The 14,400-nt window shown below is 63.9% G+C and overlaps 2 protein-coding genes across 11 annotated transcripts; one reads left to right on the top strand and one right to left on the bottom strand.

The window, feature by feature from the left end:
* The first annotated feature begins 437 nt into the window (after window positions 1-437).
* SMIM29 (small integral membrane protein 29) lies at window positions 438-4,858 on the top strand. 3 transcript variants are annotated; one of them, XM_064173445.1, is made up of 5 exons: window positions 438-591; window positions 3,636-3,808; window positions 3,899-3,924; window positions 4,002-4,107; window positions 4,435-4,858. In XM_064173445.1, exons 1-5 carry the CDS (start codon window positions 498-500, stop codon window positions 4,495-4,497), a joined length of 462 nt encoding a protein of 153 aa, XP_064029515.1. In that variant the 5' UTR covers window positions 438-497; the 3' UTR covers window positions 4,498-4,858. The 3 variants fall into 3 exon arrangements, with proteins under 3 accessions (XP_064029515.1, XP_064029516.1, XP_064029517.1); XM_064173446.1 differs by lacking the exon at window positions 438-591 and adding an exon at window positions 2,592-2,643; XM_064173447.1 differs by lacking the exon at window positions 438-591 and adding an exon at window positions 3,016-3,097.
* A 288-nt stretch (window positions 4,859-5,146) lies between these two features.
* On the bottom strand, window positions 5,147-13,792 carry HMGA1 (high mobility group AT-hook 1). 8 transcript variants are annotated; one of them, XM_064173448.1, is made up of 5 exons: window positions 13,702-13,792; window positions 8,649-8,760; window positions 7,826-7,909; window positions 7,311-7,361; window positions 5,147-6,379 (listed from the first exon to the last, which is right to left on the bottom strand). In XM_064173448.1, exons 2-5 carry the CDS (start codon window positions 8,748-8,750, stop codon window positions 6,305-6,307), a joined length of 312 nt encoding a protein of 103 aa, XP_064029518.1. In that variant the 5' UTR covers window positions 8,751-8,760; window positions 13,702-13,792; the 3' UTR covers window positions 5,147-6,304. The 8 variants fall into 8 exon arrangements, with proteins under 8 accessions (XP_064029518.1, XP_064029522.1, XP_064029523.1 ...); XM_064173452.1 differs by having other exon boundaries at window positions 5,147-6,326; XM_064173453.1 differs by having other exon boundaries at window positions 5,147-6,323.
* Between the last annotated feature and the right edge of the window lie 608 nt (window positions 13,793-14,400).

Below are 14,400 nucleotides of genomic sequence, written 5' to 3'. Positions count from 1 at the left end.
GTGACCCTGCTCTGGGTGGAGGTTGGACTCGGTGATGTCCAGAGGCCCCTTCCACCCCTACCATTCTGTGATCAGGGAGCTCGGGAAGGACAGGTCTGGATATTTAACCTCCCCAGAGTGGAGGCTGCAGGAGCGGGTGGAGGAAACTCCATCAGTTTCTTTCGCCAGACCTCGCCCGAAAGCGAAGCTGCTGCAGAGGCTCCCTGGTGGGAAGAGCTCTCAGACAGTCCAATGCCTGCCCCGGTCCGGCTCGCAGCTGCCTCGGGGTTGCCTGCAGGCTCCGCTGCAGGGACAGCAGCATCTAGCGGCTGCTGCGCGGGGCGCGCCGCTGGCCTCGCTCCGCTCCTGCCTGCGGTGGACACCGTCCCGCGGGGACGGCTGCACGCAGAGGGGTGAGATCCTCGCTCGTCGGCATGCTGGGATGGTGTCCTGCTGGGGATTCCCGGCCCCGACGGAAGGTGCTGCGTGGATCGGTGCTGTGCTGCTCCGCTGTGAACATGGAGAGTGCGAGTGGGGGAGCAGGCAGCCCCGGGCTGGGGAGGCTGTGTCCGGGAGGCAGCAAACCTCTGCTCGGTGCTAGCTGCTGGAAAGGTTTTCTTCGTTCTTTTTTCTTTTGTCGTTTGGTTTCTGGTTAGTTTTAGTTTCGGGGGGGGCGGGGGTTTGGGGTTGTTTGGGTTTTTTCGTGGGTCAGGGAGAGTTTTGAAGTCCTGTTTGAAAAACTGCCTCTAGAATTGCCCCAGAAACTATCCCGGGAGGTGCAAGCTGCACGTGCTCTATGTCCTCCTCCTTCCCGTGTGCTAATCAGCAGGTCCAGAGTGGTCACTTTGCCTTTCCTGCTCAGCCTTTCCCTCGGGATCAACTCTCTTTGTGCTCCCAGGGCCCCACTCCAGCAGTGGGATGGGTGCTGGGATGGAGGTGATGCTTCTCCAGCTCTCTGTGGGGATGGGCAGGTGAATGTGGGGGGCCTGAGGCTGTGGCTGGTTTGAGAGGACTGCATGGGCAGAGAGGGTCACCATGGACACTGGATTCAGTGTGACTGGTGGGGATGATTGGACACGAAGCAGCAGGTGCCCTCAGGTGCCTTTTTCTGGGTTGCAGGATCCCCCCCAGCATGGGAATGAGCCACCTGATGCCTCCCCACCCTCTGCAAGGTGCCCCAGCACCCTCCAGCCCACACCATGGCTGGTCAGGCACATCTCTGCTCCTGCATCCCAAGTCCTCTGTGACTGCGGTGGTGAGGGCATGGGGTGCAGGCAGCAGGAGGACCCCAGCTGTACCCTGGTTGACCTCTCACTGGGCAGGTTCATTCTGGGGGCTGTAGAGCAGGAGCTGCTTTGCCCTGATGCTGCCACCCTGCTGGCACAGGATGCTCCTAGTGCTCTGTGGTGGCACCAGGCCCCATCCTGCCACCAGCCTGGGTTCCCAGGACCATGCCCTGCCATCTCCACCAGTCCCAGGCTCTTCTACCCCTCAATCGTGATTTTTTTAGCTATGGAGGGGCTTCTTGCTCCCCAGTGCCCCTCACTCCAGCCTGACCCAGTTAGCAGGACCATCTGGTCCCGCACGGGCAAAGCGGATTAGCCGCACGGGCAGGGATCAGGGACACTGCTGCGGGTGGCATTCAGCCAGTCTGGCCTTCGGCACTGCCAGGGAGTGATCAGCTGCAACGTGAGCCCACGGCTGGGCAGGGGACCCACAGCAGCCCCCAACATGGGTGGTGCTGCCCAGCCAGCCCATGTGTGCTCACACCTGGCCAGCCTCTGCGCCCCGCACGGCTCTTGTCTCTGTGCCTGCATCTCCACCCCTCTGTACATCCACCCGGCAAAGGTGCAGGGCCACACCCACCCCCTGCCGTGCCCCACATTTATCACAGAATGGTTTGGGTTGGCAAAGCCTCTGAGATGGCCCAGTCCAGGACCCCCCCAGCACCACCATGGCCACCGAACCCTGTCCCCAGGTGCCATGGCCACACCTTGCTGGAACACCTCCAGGGATGGGGACTCCACCATCTCCCTGGGCAGCCTGTGCCATCGCATCCATCCCTCCGTGCGCCCTGCCCTATCTCTTGATCTGTCCATCTGTCCGTCCACCCATACAGCTCCTCGAACATCCTCCCTTCCGTCTGCCCACCTGCCTGCTCACCCCTGACTCTCCATCTTACCATCTCTCCCTCCAGCCTTTTGCCCCCCCAGTGCCTCGCAGCCTCCCACCTTTTTCCTGTTTTTTAGTCTCCTTTTCCCTTCCCCTGTTTTTCCTTTTCCCATTTTTTGGTGTTTTTTCCCTCCCGTTTTGGGGCATTTTCTCCCTTTCCTCATTTTGCCTCCCTTCTCGCGGCTTTTTTTTTGCCTTTTTCCTTTTTTCTTTGGTCCTTTTAAATTTATTTTTCTCTTTTTTTTCCTGCTTTTCTCCCTCACTCCCCCCCCGCTCCCCCCGCCCCGTCCCCTCCCGGTCTCTGCTGCCCCCTGCCGGCCCCGCCCTGATACCGCCCCGCCCTCTCCCGACCCCACGCCCCCTTGTAAAACCACGCCCACTCTCAGCGCATCAGCCAGTCGCGTCGCCCCGCCCCCTTAGCTCTACCACGCCCATGGCACCGCCCCTCCCGTCACGCGCCCGCCGGTTCCGGGTGGTGCACGGCGCGCGCAGGTGGGGCGGGGCGGGGCCGAGCGGCGCGCGGGGATGCTCGGGGCACGCGGGGGGGGGCAGGAGATGCTCGGGGGGCAGTGGGGGCGCGGAACGCGAAAAGGGCACATGGAGGGTGCGGGAGGAGAGGGTCGGAGTGCGGGAGGGTGGTGCTGGGAGCCCCTCCGCTGCCTCCCGAGGGTGTCTCGGCGGGCAGCGTCCGGGCCGGGGTGTGGGTACCGTCGGGGGTCGGCACTCTGCCAGGGGGGTCCTTACTGGGCTGGCTGCTCGTGAGCCAGAGAGGTGTTACTGGGCGTGGGGGTCCTTACGGGTGGGTGTTACTGGGACATTGCTGGGCGGGGGGTCAGTGCCGGGCCCGTGCGCGGTTACTGGGGCTGGGATGCAGAGTTCGGTGAGCCCCTCCCGGGGCCGCTGCGTCTTGGCAGAGCAGGTTGCTACCGGGGTGGTTATTCCCGAGGTCAGTGGTGGTGGTTGGTGGGACCAGTGGTGGTTACTGGGTCAGTGGTGGTTGCTGGGGTCAGTGGTGGTTGGTTGCTGGGTCAGTGGTGGTTGCTGGGTCAGTGGTGGTTGCTGGGGTCAGTGGTGGTTGGTTGCTGGGTCAGTGGTGGTTGGTTGCTGGGTCAGTGGTGGTTGCTGGGGTCAGTGGTGGTTGCTGGGGTCAGTGGTGGTTGGTTGCTGGGTCAGTGGTGGTTGCTGGGTCAGTGGTGGTTGCTGGGTCAGTGGTGGTTGCTGGGGTCAGTGGTGGTTGGTTGCTGGGTCAGTGGTGGTTGGTTGCTGGGTCAGTGGTGGTTGCTGGGTCAGTGGTGGTTGCTGGGGTCAGTGGTGGTTGGTTGCTGGGTCAGTGGTGGTTGGTTGCTGGGTCAGTGGTGGTTGGTTGCTGGGTCAGTGGTGGTTGCTGGGTCAGTGGTGGTTGCTGGAGTCAGTGGTGGTTGCTGGGTCAGTGGTGGTTGGTTGCTGGGTCAGAGGTGGTTACTGAGGCTGTTGTGGGCCTGCAGCTGTCCTGTCGAGCAGGGCTGGGCACCCACATCCTCATGCAGAGAGCAGCTGGTACTGGGCCATGAGCAACGCCACGGCCCCCACAGCCCCAGGCACCACGGGTGACTCACTGGTGGGCTACGTCCTGGGACCCTTCCTCCTTGTCACCCTCCTCGGTGCTGTCCTGGCCGTGGTGAGTGTGGGAGCATGGGGAGGGCTGAGGGGGGGCCCACAGTGCCAACCAGAGCCCTCAGCCCCCTCACAGCTTCTGCTCTCCCTGCAGGTGATGTACGTCCAGAAGAAGCGACGGTGAGTGTGGGGCTGGGGTCGGTGTGTGTGGGGTGGGATTGGTCACCGCTTGGCGACCACCTTTGTGCCCCCGGCAGGTTTGACCACCTGCGGCACCGCCTGCTGCCCATGTACAGCTACGACCCAGCCGAGGAGCTGCAGGAGTCGGAGCAGGAGCTGCTGGTGGAGGCAGAGGACACTCGGGTGGGTCAGCTGCGCGCTTTGGGGCTGGGCGATGCGTGGGGCACTTGGCAGCCTGCAGGGAGCTGCTGCGGTTCTGTGTTGTGGGTGAAAACTGTTAAGCAACCACGAGTTCGCCCCCTCCGCCCCCGGAGGCTGTTGAGCTTGGGTGGGAGCCCCAGAGGCAGCCTGCAGCAGGTGCTGGGAGCCAAGCAAGGGTTTGGGAGGGCTGAGCTGTGCTGCTGGAGCCTTCTCCACCCACCCTGATGGTACTGAGGTCGCGTGGCCTTGGCCACTCACTGTCCCCTGCCGAAGCCACCCAGCTGCTGAGGGCATCGATTTGTCTTGCAGGTGGTGCCTGGCTGGGGCGGACCCTCAGCCCATCGACCCTCACGCAGGGACTGGAAGGCCTGATGCTGCCCACAGAACCGGGGCCAAATCCTGCCCGCAGGAGCCAAGGGAGGAGGGGATGAGCACTGCCACTGTGCCCAGGAAGGGCAAGATGCGCCCGTGGCAGCCTGGTGATGCCACTGCCTGGGAGCCATCCCTCCCTGCCAGCACTGCAAGTGGTTTTCTCCCACTTTTGCACACTTTTGCCATGACTTTTTGCTTGAACTGTCCCAGCAGCCCCTTCAAATGCACCAAGCAGGACAGCTGGGGCTGGCACCCTGGCAGGGGAGCAGCCAGGCTCCAGGGCTTTGGTGGGCAGAGGGCAGGATGCCCATGGTGGAGCAGCATGGTGTGTATGGAGCAAATAAACGTGGGTCTGTGTTCAGTCAAGAGCCTCCCGCGTGGGGCAAGGTGGGGGAGGGTCAGCAGCACAGTCGCTGCCAGGCCCCACCCTCGTGACTTGGTTTGGTATTAAAAAGGCACCGAGGGTGGGCACGGAGGTGCTGCTGTGGCAGGGCTGTGCCTGTTTCTTCTTCCGTTGGCAGCTGCTGTCTGTCCCCAGGGAACGTGGCTGGACCCGCGTGGGTGTCCTGCCACCTTGGGCTCCCCCAGCACAGAGAACCTGCTCCCAGCCCCCTGCCCAGGGCTGGGCCCCAGCCAGAGGCACCAAACGTCCATAAAATGTTTTATTCAAGTAACTGCAAATAGGAACCCAAAAGGTCGTTAGCAGTGGACAAAAAAAACAACAAACCCCCAAACCAAACCCCTGACTTCCTTCTCCCTCCGGGGCTGCCCGGCACCAACCTCCAGTCCCACCGCAGCTCTCCTGCAGTGGCTGGGGGGTGTGTGTGTGGGAGCATCCTCTGGTGCCCCCCAGCCCTCCACCCTGCCAGCCTCCATCCCTTGGAGCAGCAAAGCAGCCCAGACCTTAGACAACTGAAAAAAAACCAAACAAAGCCAACAAAAACCAAACCCACAAAAAATAAAACCAAAAAAAGCCCAAAAGAAAAGGAAAAACAACCCCAATGCCCCCCCCCGGCTCCCAGCAACACCCTGGAGGAGGACCCCAACGAGCCAACGATGCCCCAATGCCAGCAGCACATCTGTGAGTTCAGAGAGTGGAACTTAAATATCCAGAGGTAGTTGTGAATGAAAGGAAAAAAAACAACCAGAAAGTACTAAAAAAACCAAACCAAATAATATATACCAGAACCTGGGGGGGGGGGCCCAGCCACCCTAGGGACAGGACACCCCCCGGGGACAGGCACCAAGCCCTGGCATCACTCAGGACTTGGAGTGGGGCACAAGGAAGGGGAAAGCCCAGGGTAGCAGCAGGACAGAGCGAAGGTCTAATGTGTTTGAGGGGGTCTCAGCTTCACTGCCCCCACCCCATCTTTTCCCTGTAGAGGCCCCCAGGGCAAAGCCTGGTGCTGGGGGGGTAACCAGCACCCACTTCGGATGGGTGAGATCATTGCATTGAGGGGGAGTGGGACAGCAAAGGGTGTGTGGAGGGTCCCAGGCTCAGGTCTCTGCCAGGTACCCCCTTGCCAGTGGGGCTACCCCAAAACCCAGTGCTGGGGTGAAGGGGGAGCTGGGGTGGGTGTCCCCCCCACAGTCCCTGGGTGGGGGGCTGCGGGGGCTGCCCAGGTTGGGCTGTTCTCCAGTGCTGCCATTGTCTGAGGGTGAGGAAGGAGCGGAGGAAGAGGAGGGAAAAGCCAGGGGCTGCAGTAGGTCTCTCCCCAAGCCCTCCCGGGCGCGGGGCCGTCGGGCGATGAGGTAGTGCCGGGCCGGGAGCTTCACTGCTCCTCCTCGGACGACTCCTGGGAAATGTTCACCTCCTCTTCGTCCTGCTGCTGCCAGGCAAGAGGGCATGGTTGGAGGAGTGCTGCAGCCCCGCCCAGCATCCCTGCGTGAAGGGGCGAGCAGGCACTAACTCCCTTGTGCAAAGAGGGAAACAGGCAGCAGCACCCTCCCGGCGCTGGCAGCTGGCTCCAGCCTGCACCATCGGGGGGTAAAGCCCAGGTGAGAACCCCCCGGGTGGGCTGGCAAGAAGAGCCACCCGCCCCGGGTGTACCCCAGCACCACTGCCGTGTCCCCAGTTGGCACCAGCTGGGTGTCCGTGGGCGCACGCCAGGGGCGGGTGGGTGGCTGAGAGCAGCCCTCGTGGTCCCGCCGGCAGCCGTGAGTCAGGGCTGAGTGTGAGTGTGAGTCAGCCCTGCCCTGCTCCATTCATGAAGCACAGCTCGGAGCTGTCCCCGGCGTGGCCCCACCAGCAGTGGCACAGGTTGGGCTCCAACCCACCCTGCCACAGCAGCCCCCCGCTCTGGGCTCCTCCAGACAACCCCTGCCGCATACGAGGGCAGGATGTGACCCTCCTTGCTGGCAGCATGGGCTGGGCTCAGCCCCTCACAAGGGATTTCAGAGCATCATGGAATGGTTTAGGTTGGCAAAGCCCTGCAGGACCACCCACCCAGTCCAGCCACTGGCCCAGCACCACCACGACCACCAAACCCTGTCCCTAGGTGCCATGGCCACACAGTCTGGAACCCCTCCAGGGTGGACTCCACCACCAACCTGGGCAGCCTGTGCCAGTCCCTGACTGGCACCGAAAGGTTCTCAAGGTCCCTTCCGAGCCAACCCACTCCGTGACTGTGCCACAGTTTCCTGCTCCCTCCAGCCTGGAGCCCAGGTTCAGAACCTGTCCTGTGCCACCTCATGCCCCCTTTTGCTCACTGCTGCTCCAGCCTGGGAGCACCTACCCCACTGCTCTGGGGACAGGCCTGGGGCTGCCATGCCCCCGAGTGCCCAGCACCCTGGCAGGGGCAGAAGCCACTCACCGTTTTTTTGGGTCGGCCTCGAGGCTTTCTCCCTGGTGCGACTGCAGCTTTCTGAGGACAGAGCAGGTCGTCAGGCCGGGGCCGTGCCCTGCCCCGGCTGCTGCTGGGGGGCGTGGGTGGGGCTCCCCTTCCTCCCGCCCGCGACTGGCAAAGTCATCCCCCCAGTGCAATCTCCCAGGCTGCTGCACTCAGATGGCCCTGGGGCTGCAGCTAAGCCCCCCCTGCTCCCCTGCCTACAGCAGCAGGGTGGCCCCAGCGCCGTGACTCAGCAGGGGTGCAGGATGTGACTCGCCTGCTTCTGCTGCCAGCTTTGTCCTGGGTGGCCACGCAGTGACACACAGGATCCTGCCCACTCCCCCGGGGGTCAGCACCGAGGTCCCCCTCCAGTCCCAGGGGTACATCCGCCCTAACCTGTCAGTAACTGAGCTCCAGCCAGAGCTGTGGTCCCAGCACTCAGCTGCGGGGCCAGAGCAGCCCTCCCTGTGCCCAGCACCCTCCCTGTGCCCAGCACCTACCCTGCCCTTTGTGCTGGCCTTGTTTTTACTGCCCTTGGGACGCCCGCGGGGTCTCTTGGGGGTCGGTGCGTCGCTGGGCTCCTGCTGGGGGGAGAGAGGCAGGGGGGGAGGGTCACTGCAAACTGGGGGTCCCTGAGGAAGGATTCCATGCCCTGAGCACCCCCACAGTGCGGCAGTGTACCCCAGAATGCTCAGGGCTGGGAGCCTCATTCTCCTCTGCAGATCCTGCCAGGGCAGGGAAGCTGCTGCACATGGCCCTGGCATTAGCCCCATGTCCCCGAGGGTTTCATGGTCCCAGGCCCCAGTTTGCTCCCAGTTCTGCTGACTGGCAAAGCACTGGGGAAGTGGAAATCACTTTGTCTGTGGGAGGACAATGGGCACAGAGCCCACGCGTGGCGGGGAGGGGGCTGGGGGTGCTGGTTGGCTCCACAAAGGCTCCAGCATCTTATCCCTCTGAGCAGCTTTTGCTAATGGGGCTTTACTTAGCCTGTCTGCAGGGGCAGGTGCAGCTGGGGAGGAGCAAGGGCAGGCCCCAGCGCCCTCCCGGCTGTGGGCAAGCCCTGGGGGTGGTGCTCCAGGGATGGGGCAGCTCTGAAACTCCCCAGGGGGGTTTGGTGCTGGTGAGCACCCAGGAGGTGCTGCCCAGAGGGTGTGATGGGGGCTGCACCATGGGCACCCCCATCCCTGCCCGGGTGGTGCTGGTGCTGCCAGGGCGTGACTTGGGAGGTTCCCTGCCACTCCATAGCCTGGAGGTGTCCCCGAGGGCACTGCTCTGGGCAGAGGTGCCCAGTGGTGTGCCCCCTTCCCCCGAGCCCCCATGTACCTGCGGCTTCTTCCTGGGCCGCCCCCGGCCCCTCTTCTCCGCCACGTCCTTCTCCCCCTTGGAGGCCAGGGGCTGGCTGGACTTGGCTCCAGACTCACTCATTGTCCTTCAGCTGTGGTGAGGAGGAGGAAGGGGAGGAAGGTTGGTCAGTGATGCCTGGCCCCGCTGGCCACTGCTGCTCCCCCCACCCCCACAGGCAGTGCTGGGGCCCTTGAGGGACAAGTGGAGCTGCTGGAGCCTCCCAGGGAGTCAGCCTGACCCTGACCGTGGCTGTGCCACCCTCTGCCCAGGGCTGAGGATGCTCACCACAGCCCCTGCCCCCAGGCCCCTCTGCGGGGATGGAGGTGGCATCAGCACAGCCAGAAGGTGACAGGAACCAGGGTCCCCCTCTAGAACTTCTCTTACAACTAAAGCCCAGATGAAAAGGGCAGCTCCTGCCCTGCTCCAGGACTCTTCCCTGAGGCTTGCCTGTATCCTGCTCCACTCCTTGCGGAGCTGGGCCCAAACCGTGCCCAGGGCACTGCTGGGGGCTGGTAGGGCACACAGTGCAGAAACCCAAAGCACCCCTAAGAGCTATGCCCAGAAGTGCCCCTCGCCTGTCGCCTCCAAGCCCTCCAGCCTGCTGGGCAGCACCGTGCTGGGGGGTGCAGGAACAAACCTCCCTCCTGCTGCTGCAGAGCTGAAACCCACCCCCACTGCACCCCCATCCCTGCAAACAGACCTTTGGCCCCTGCCAGCTCCTGCTGCGGTGTCCCCAGCGCAGTGAGCCCAGGCCAACCAACACACAGGCGGCAGGGCCTGACCCCAGCAGAGGGGCCCTGGCTGCTCAGACCCTCCCTGCCTCCCCCTGGGCAGGGGCACTGCAGCCACAGCCCTGCCAGGGATGCAGCTTGCATCCTCCCATCACTGGCTGGGGAGCAAAGTGAAGTGGCTGCAGGGCAGGATCCTGCCCCAAAGCCCTTGGCACAGACACTGCTGAATCAGCCCCGACGCTGAGCCAGCTTCTGGGGTCCCCAGCAGGCATCTGGGGAGCAGCAGCTTGGGCAGCCCTTCCCACACAGCCCAGCCCCTTCTCCCAAAGGAGAGTGGCTCCAGATTTAATCTGCAGTCCCTGAAATCCCAGACAGGCTGTTTGCACTGGCAGGTTGGAACAGGATGAGCAGAGGCACAGCACCAGGGGCTTCAGGCACTGTCATGGGGGTCTCAGCGCCCCAGAAGGGTGGTGGAGCCTCCCACAGCCCTGCAGCTCACTCCCTGCCTTGGCATCCTGCACTGCTGCACTCCTGCTCCTGCCACTCTGGCTGAGTTTAGAGATGGCCACCCCCTGGCACTTGTCCTAGGGACACGGGGCTGTTCCCGTGTGTCCCAGGAGACTTGGTGGCTTTCCCTGCCATCTACAAAGGGAAAAGGCTCCACTCTCCCCTTTCCACCCCAATGCCTCCCCAAGGGTGTAGGCAAAACCTGCTTTTCCAGAGCCACAGGGCTCACTCCACACCCAGCTCCCAGCCCAGAAGCCAGCAGGATGAGCTCCAGGCCGGAAGGGAGCAGGAATGCTCCCACAGCACGGTGGGGCCCCGAGCACAGGATGCTGCTCTGCCCCCCTGCCAGGTGACCATGGCCATGCAATGCTTCCTTCTGAGCAAGTGGCTGCCGGTTGGGTGGTGTCAGAGCAGCCAGGGCAGTGCCACCGGGCAGAGCAGGGGGCAGCTGGGGTGCTGTGGCCCTCTGGGGATGCAAAACCTCACAGGGGCAGCTAGAGGGGGTGCAGGTGAGCCACAGGGCAGGAGGAGCCATGCTCAGATCTTTGAGGCTTCTTAAGAAACATGCCTCAGCTCCTGCCCCCCCTGGAAGTGACTCACGAGTGCAGAACAACAACAACAACAAGAGCCACCCTCGGGTTCTGGGCTGGGCTTTCTCGTGGGCTTGTTGGGCTCCCCCGAGACACAAACCAGGCTGCTGTGTGCACAGCCCAGAGCACTGCTCACAGCACCCTGCAGCCGTCAGGGCTCTCTGAAGGCAGCAGCAACTGAAACGTCTGATCTGGGCTTAGGGCAGCAGAGTGCTGGGGGAGCAGGGCTGGGGTGGGTTTGTCTCTCCTCAGTCCCTGCCAGAGCTCAGGCTCCAGGCAGAGTCCTCTGCTCTGGCTGGGAACAGATGGGCCCAGCCTGGCCCCCACCCTGCCCTGCTCTCCTCCACCCTGCCGGGGATGGACACAGGCTCCACACTGCAGCTCTGGCCAGGGGTGCTGGGGACTACGCCGACCCTGGAGACACCAACAGGAATGTGTGTCCCCCCAGCCACAAAGCCCTGGGGAAAGCAGACACACATCCTCCCCACCCCTGCACTGCCTCTGGGCTCTGCACAAGGGCTCCAGAGATAAAACCACCCCAGGGGACTGAGGGGTCCCCTCTGGCATGGGAAGAATGCTTGGGTGAGGAGCAGCTGAGGCAGCTGGGAGCTGTTCAGCCTGGAAAGGAGGAGGCTGAGGGGAGACCTCATCACTCTCTACAGCTGGCTGAGAGGAGGCTGGAGCCAGGTGGGGGCAGCCTTTGCTCCCAGGAGCAGTGAGAGGGTGAGGAAATGGCCTCAAGTTGTACTGGAGGAGGTTCTGGTTGGATGCTAGGAGAGATTTCTTCACCGAGTGGGTGATGGGAACCGAACAGGCTGCCCAGGGAACTGGTGGAGTCTCCACCCCCGAAGGAGGTGCTGGGGGCCGTGGTCTGAGAGCTCTGCACAGGAGAGGTTAGGGAGGACTCAGTGATCATCTCGCACCAGGTGATTCTGTGGCGCAGGGATGCTCCCTGCTGCCATCAGCACCCCCTCTACCAACACTCCTCTCCCCAGGAGCAGCCCCAGCTCTGCGTGACACTCTCTGGCTTGGTGGCACCTGCCAGCTCCCTGGAGCACCCAGAGCTGGTGGGATGGTGCCAGGCACACGGCGGGAAGCAGCTCCGGCATGGAAGCCATGGAGAAGGGAGGGCGCAGCTGTGTTGCCATGGAGGAAAGGAAGCAGCTGAGCCAGAACCTTTCCACGCAGGGAGGAACTGGTCAGAGATGATGGCAGAGGACTGCAGACTCCCCGAGGTAGGGAGGGATAAAGGTCTGCAAGGTCCGGAGGTGGAGTGGCTACACCTGCCCCTAGATCGATGGAGCTGGGGGATGAAGGACTCCTCCTCCCCCCCATCCCTATGGATGCTGAGCCCCACACCACCCCCGGCCTCATCGGCTTCCTCTGCTCCACATGACCTGGGCCGTCCTCAGCAGCCACCTCTTGGGCTGCCAAAGAGCCAACCTGGCCCCTGGGAGAGATGCCCCTCGGTGCCCCTGGGCCTGCTCCTGCCTTCCCCCAGCTGCTCGCACCTCTGGGTGCAAACAACCCCACAAATCCTCCGCTCCTGCCACCTCCTCCCAGATGAAACAAACCAGCCCCGCAGAGGCGAGGAGACCGCCGGCGGCTCTAGATCTTCGGGAAGAAACCCGCAAAACCAAACAAAAACCCCGAATCAGTCTCTTCACGCCCAGGAAATCTCTGCTGATCGCGGCCGCAGAAGGATCCCGACCGCACCTCCTGGCACAGGGCGGACGCAGAGGGGAGGAGGGGAAGGGAGAGCGGAGAAGTTGAAGAGCCTGTTCGGCCGGGCTGGGGAGGGATGTGCTCGGCTCCCCGCAGGACAAGGCCGCCACGGGGCTGCTTTGAACCCCCCGCTCCACGCACCGCCCCCCCACACCTCCCCAGGCCTGCCATTAAGGCAAGTCCACCCCCCCCCTTCCTTCCTGGGCATGCATAATAAAAGGAAGTGATAAAAGAAAGGAAGGAGGGAGGTGGGGGAGAGAAAGAGGCAGGAAGGGCACCACCACATGCTTTGTGTGCCCCAGTCCTGCGGGGGACAATAAACCCCGGGGGGAGCCAGCCCTGGGTGGCATCACCGCCACCCCCAACGCCCGCCCCCCAGGAAGGGCTGGGCCGTGCAGGGCTCCCAGCCCTGGGGCGCGGCGTGGGCACTGCTGGGGGGGAGGGCTGAGCCCCAGCAGCGCCGCAACTTTGCACCGAGTTCTCCGTGGCCCCCAGCCCCTCCTCCAGCCGCACCGGGCCGCACGCGTTCGGATCCCGAGCACCTTGCACCGGCCCTACACACCCCACACACACCCTACACCGACCCCACGCTGGGGAACGCACACCTTACACCGACCCCACGCACCCCACACTGGGGAACGCACACCTTACACCGACCCCACGCACCCCACACTGGGGAACGCACACCTTACACCGACCCCACGCACCCCACACTGGGGAACGCACACCTTACACCGACCCCACGCACCCCACACTGGGGAACGCACACCTTACACCGACCCCACGCACCCCACACTGGGGAACGCACACCCTGCGCCGACCACGCGCACCTCACACGGACCCCGCACTGGGCCCCACATATCCTACGCCGACCTTACGATACCGACCCCACGCACCCCGCGACCCTCAGGCACTGGGGGCGCCCACTGCACCCAGCTGCAGCCCGGTTCCCACCCCGGAGTTTGAAGTCTTTGCATCACCCCAAACCCGGTAACTGGGGGAGTGGGGGAAAGCGTGGTCCGCCCCCGCGCACTCTACACCAGCCCCCACGCACCTTGCACCGACCCCACGTACCCTGCTCAGGACTCCACGGGCCCTGCGAGCCCCGGGCACGGCGCGGGGGGGTGCCCAGTCACCCAGCAGCACCTCGGCCTCCCCCTTCGCCCTGTTTTTGGGGTGTTTGCCGCAGCACAAAGAGCCTAAGTGGCGGCAGAGTCCCCGCGGCAGCCGGCCCCAGGCCCCCTCCCCACGGCCCCGCCAGGTGCATCGCCCTATTAATAACGCTAATTATTAACGAGAATTGGTGCCGCGGGGGCAGCGCAGCGCCCGCGCCCGCACCCGCGCGTCCTTGCGAGCACAGCGACCCGGGGGCGATCGTGCACAGCGTGCGGGGGGCAGGGGAAAGCAGAGCCCGGACCCCCGCCCCCCACTGCCCCCAAGCCCCCTCTCCAGCACCCCCCGCGGAAAGGCCGCACTCACAGTCAGCTTGATCGCGGAGCTGGGCGCCCGGGGCGGGGATTATCGTAAGGATTATTTTCTCCGGGGGGGTTTGTTGTGTTTTATTTTGCTCCCCTCCCGGCGCGCCTGTGTTGCGAAGGGAATGAACCCCCCCAGCCCGGCGCTCGCTGCTGCTGCTGCTGGCAAATGCGGATCTGAAAAGGAGAAGGCAGAGGAGAGAGGCTGCGACTCGCAGACGCATCCCCGGCCCAGGCCCTGCCCTCCCCTCCCACCCCCCGCTTTATATAAATAATAAAGAGAGAGAGGGGGAAAAATCGCTCCGGGAGGAAGGAAGCTGGGTCAGAATCGTCTGCGGGGAAGGAGGAAAAGGGGGGGGGGGGGAATATGAGAAAGGGGGGAAGAGGGGGGAAAGAAGGGGGGGGGGGGGAAAAAAAAAAGCAAGCTGCCAGCCTTACTGGAGGGGATCCAGCTGCTAAAAATAGCCAAATCACACTCGAAATTAAATAAGAGCAGCCAGGCTAAGGGAGCTTCCAGCCCTGGCGGAGCGGGGGGAGGAGCGGCCGCGCTGCATCATGGCGGGGGCGGGCGGGCGGCGGCGGCGCCCGGGCCCATAGGTCCGTTCAAAAGGCTGCGGCGGGCAGCGGTTGCGCTCCACCTCCCCAGCCCCGGGGCTGGCGGAGAGGCTTTCCCCTGGGAGCAGCAGCAGCAGCGGTGGGGGAG

The sequence above is a fragment of the Pogoniulus pusillus genome, chromosome 39, assembly GCF_015220805.1.
Source record: "Pogoniulus pusillus isolate bPogPus1 chromosome 39, bPogPus1.pri, whole genome shotgun sequence".
NCBI lineage: Eukaryota > Metazoa > Chordata > Aves > Piciformes > Lybiidae > Pogoniulus > Pogoniulus pusillus.
This window is presented reverse-complemented; position numbering and strand designations above follow the sequence as displayed.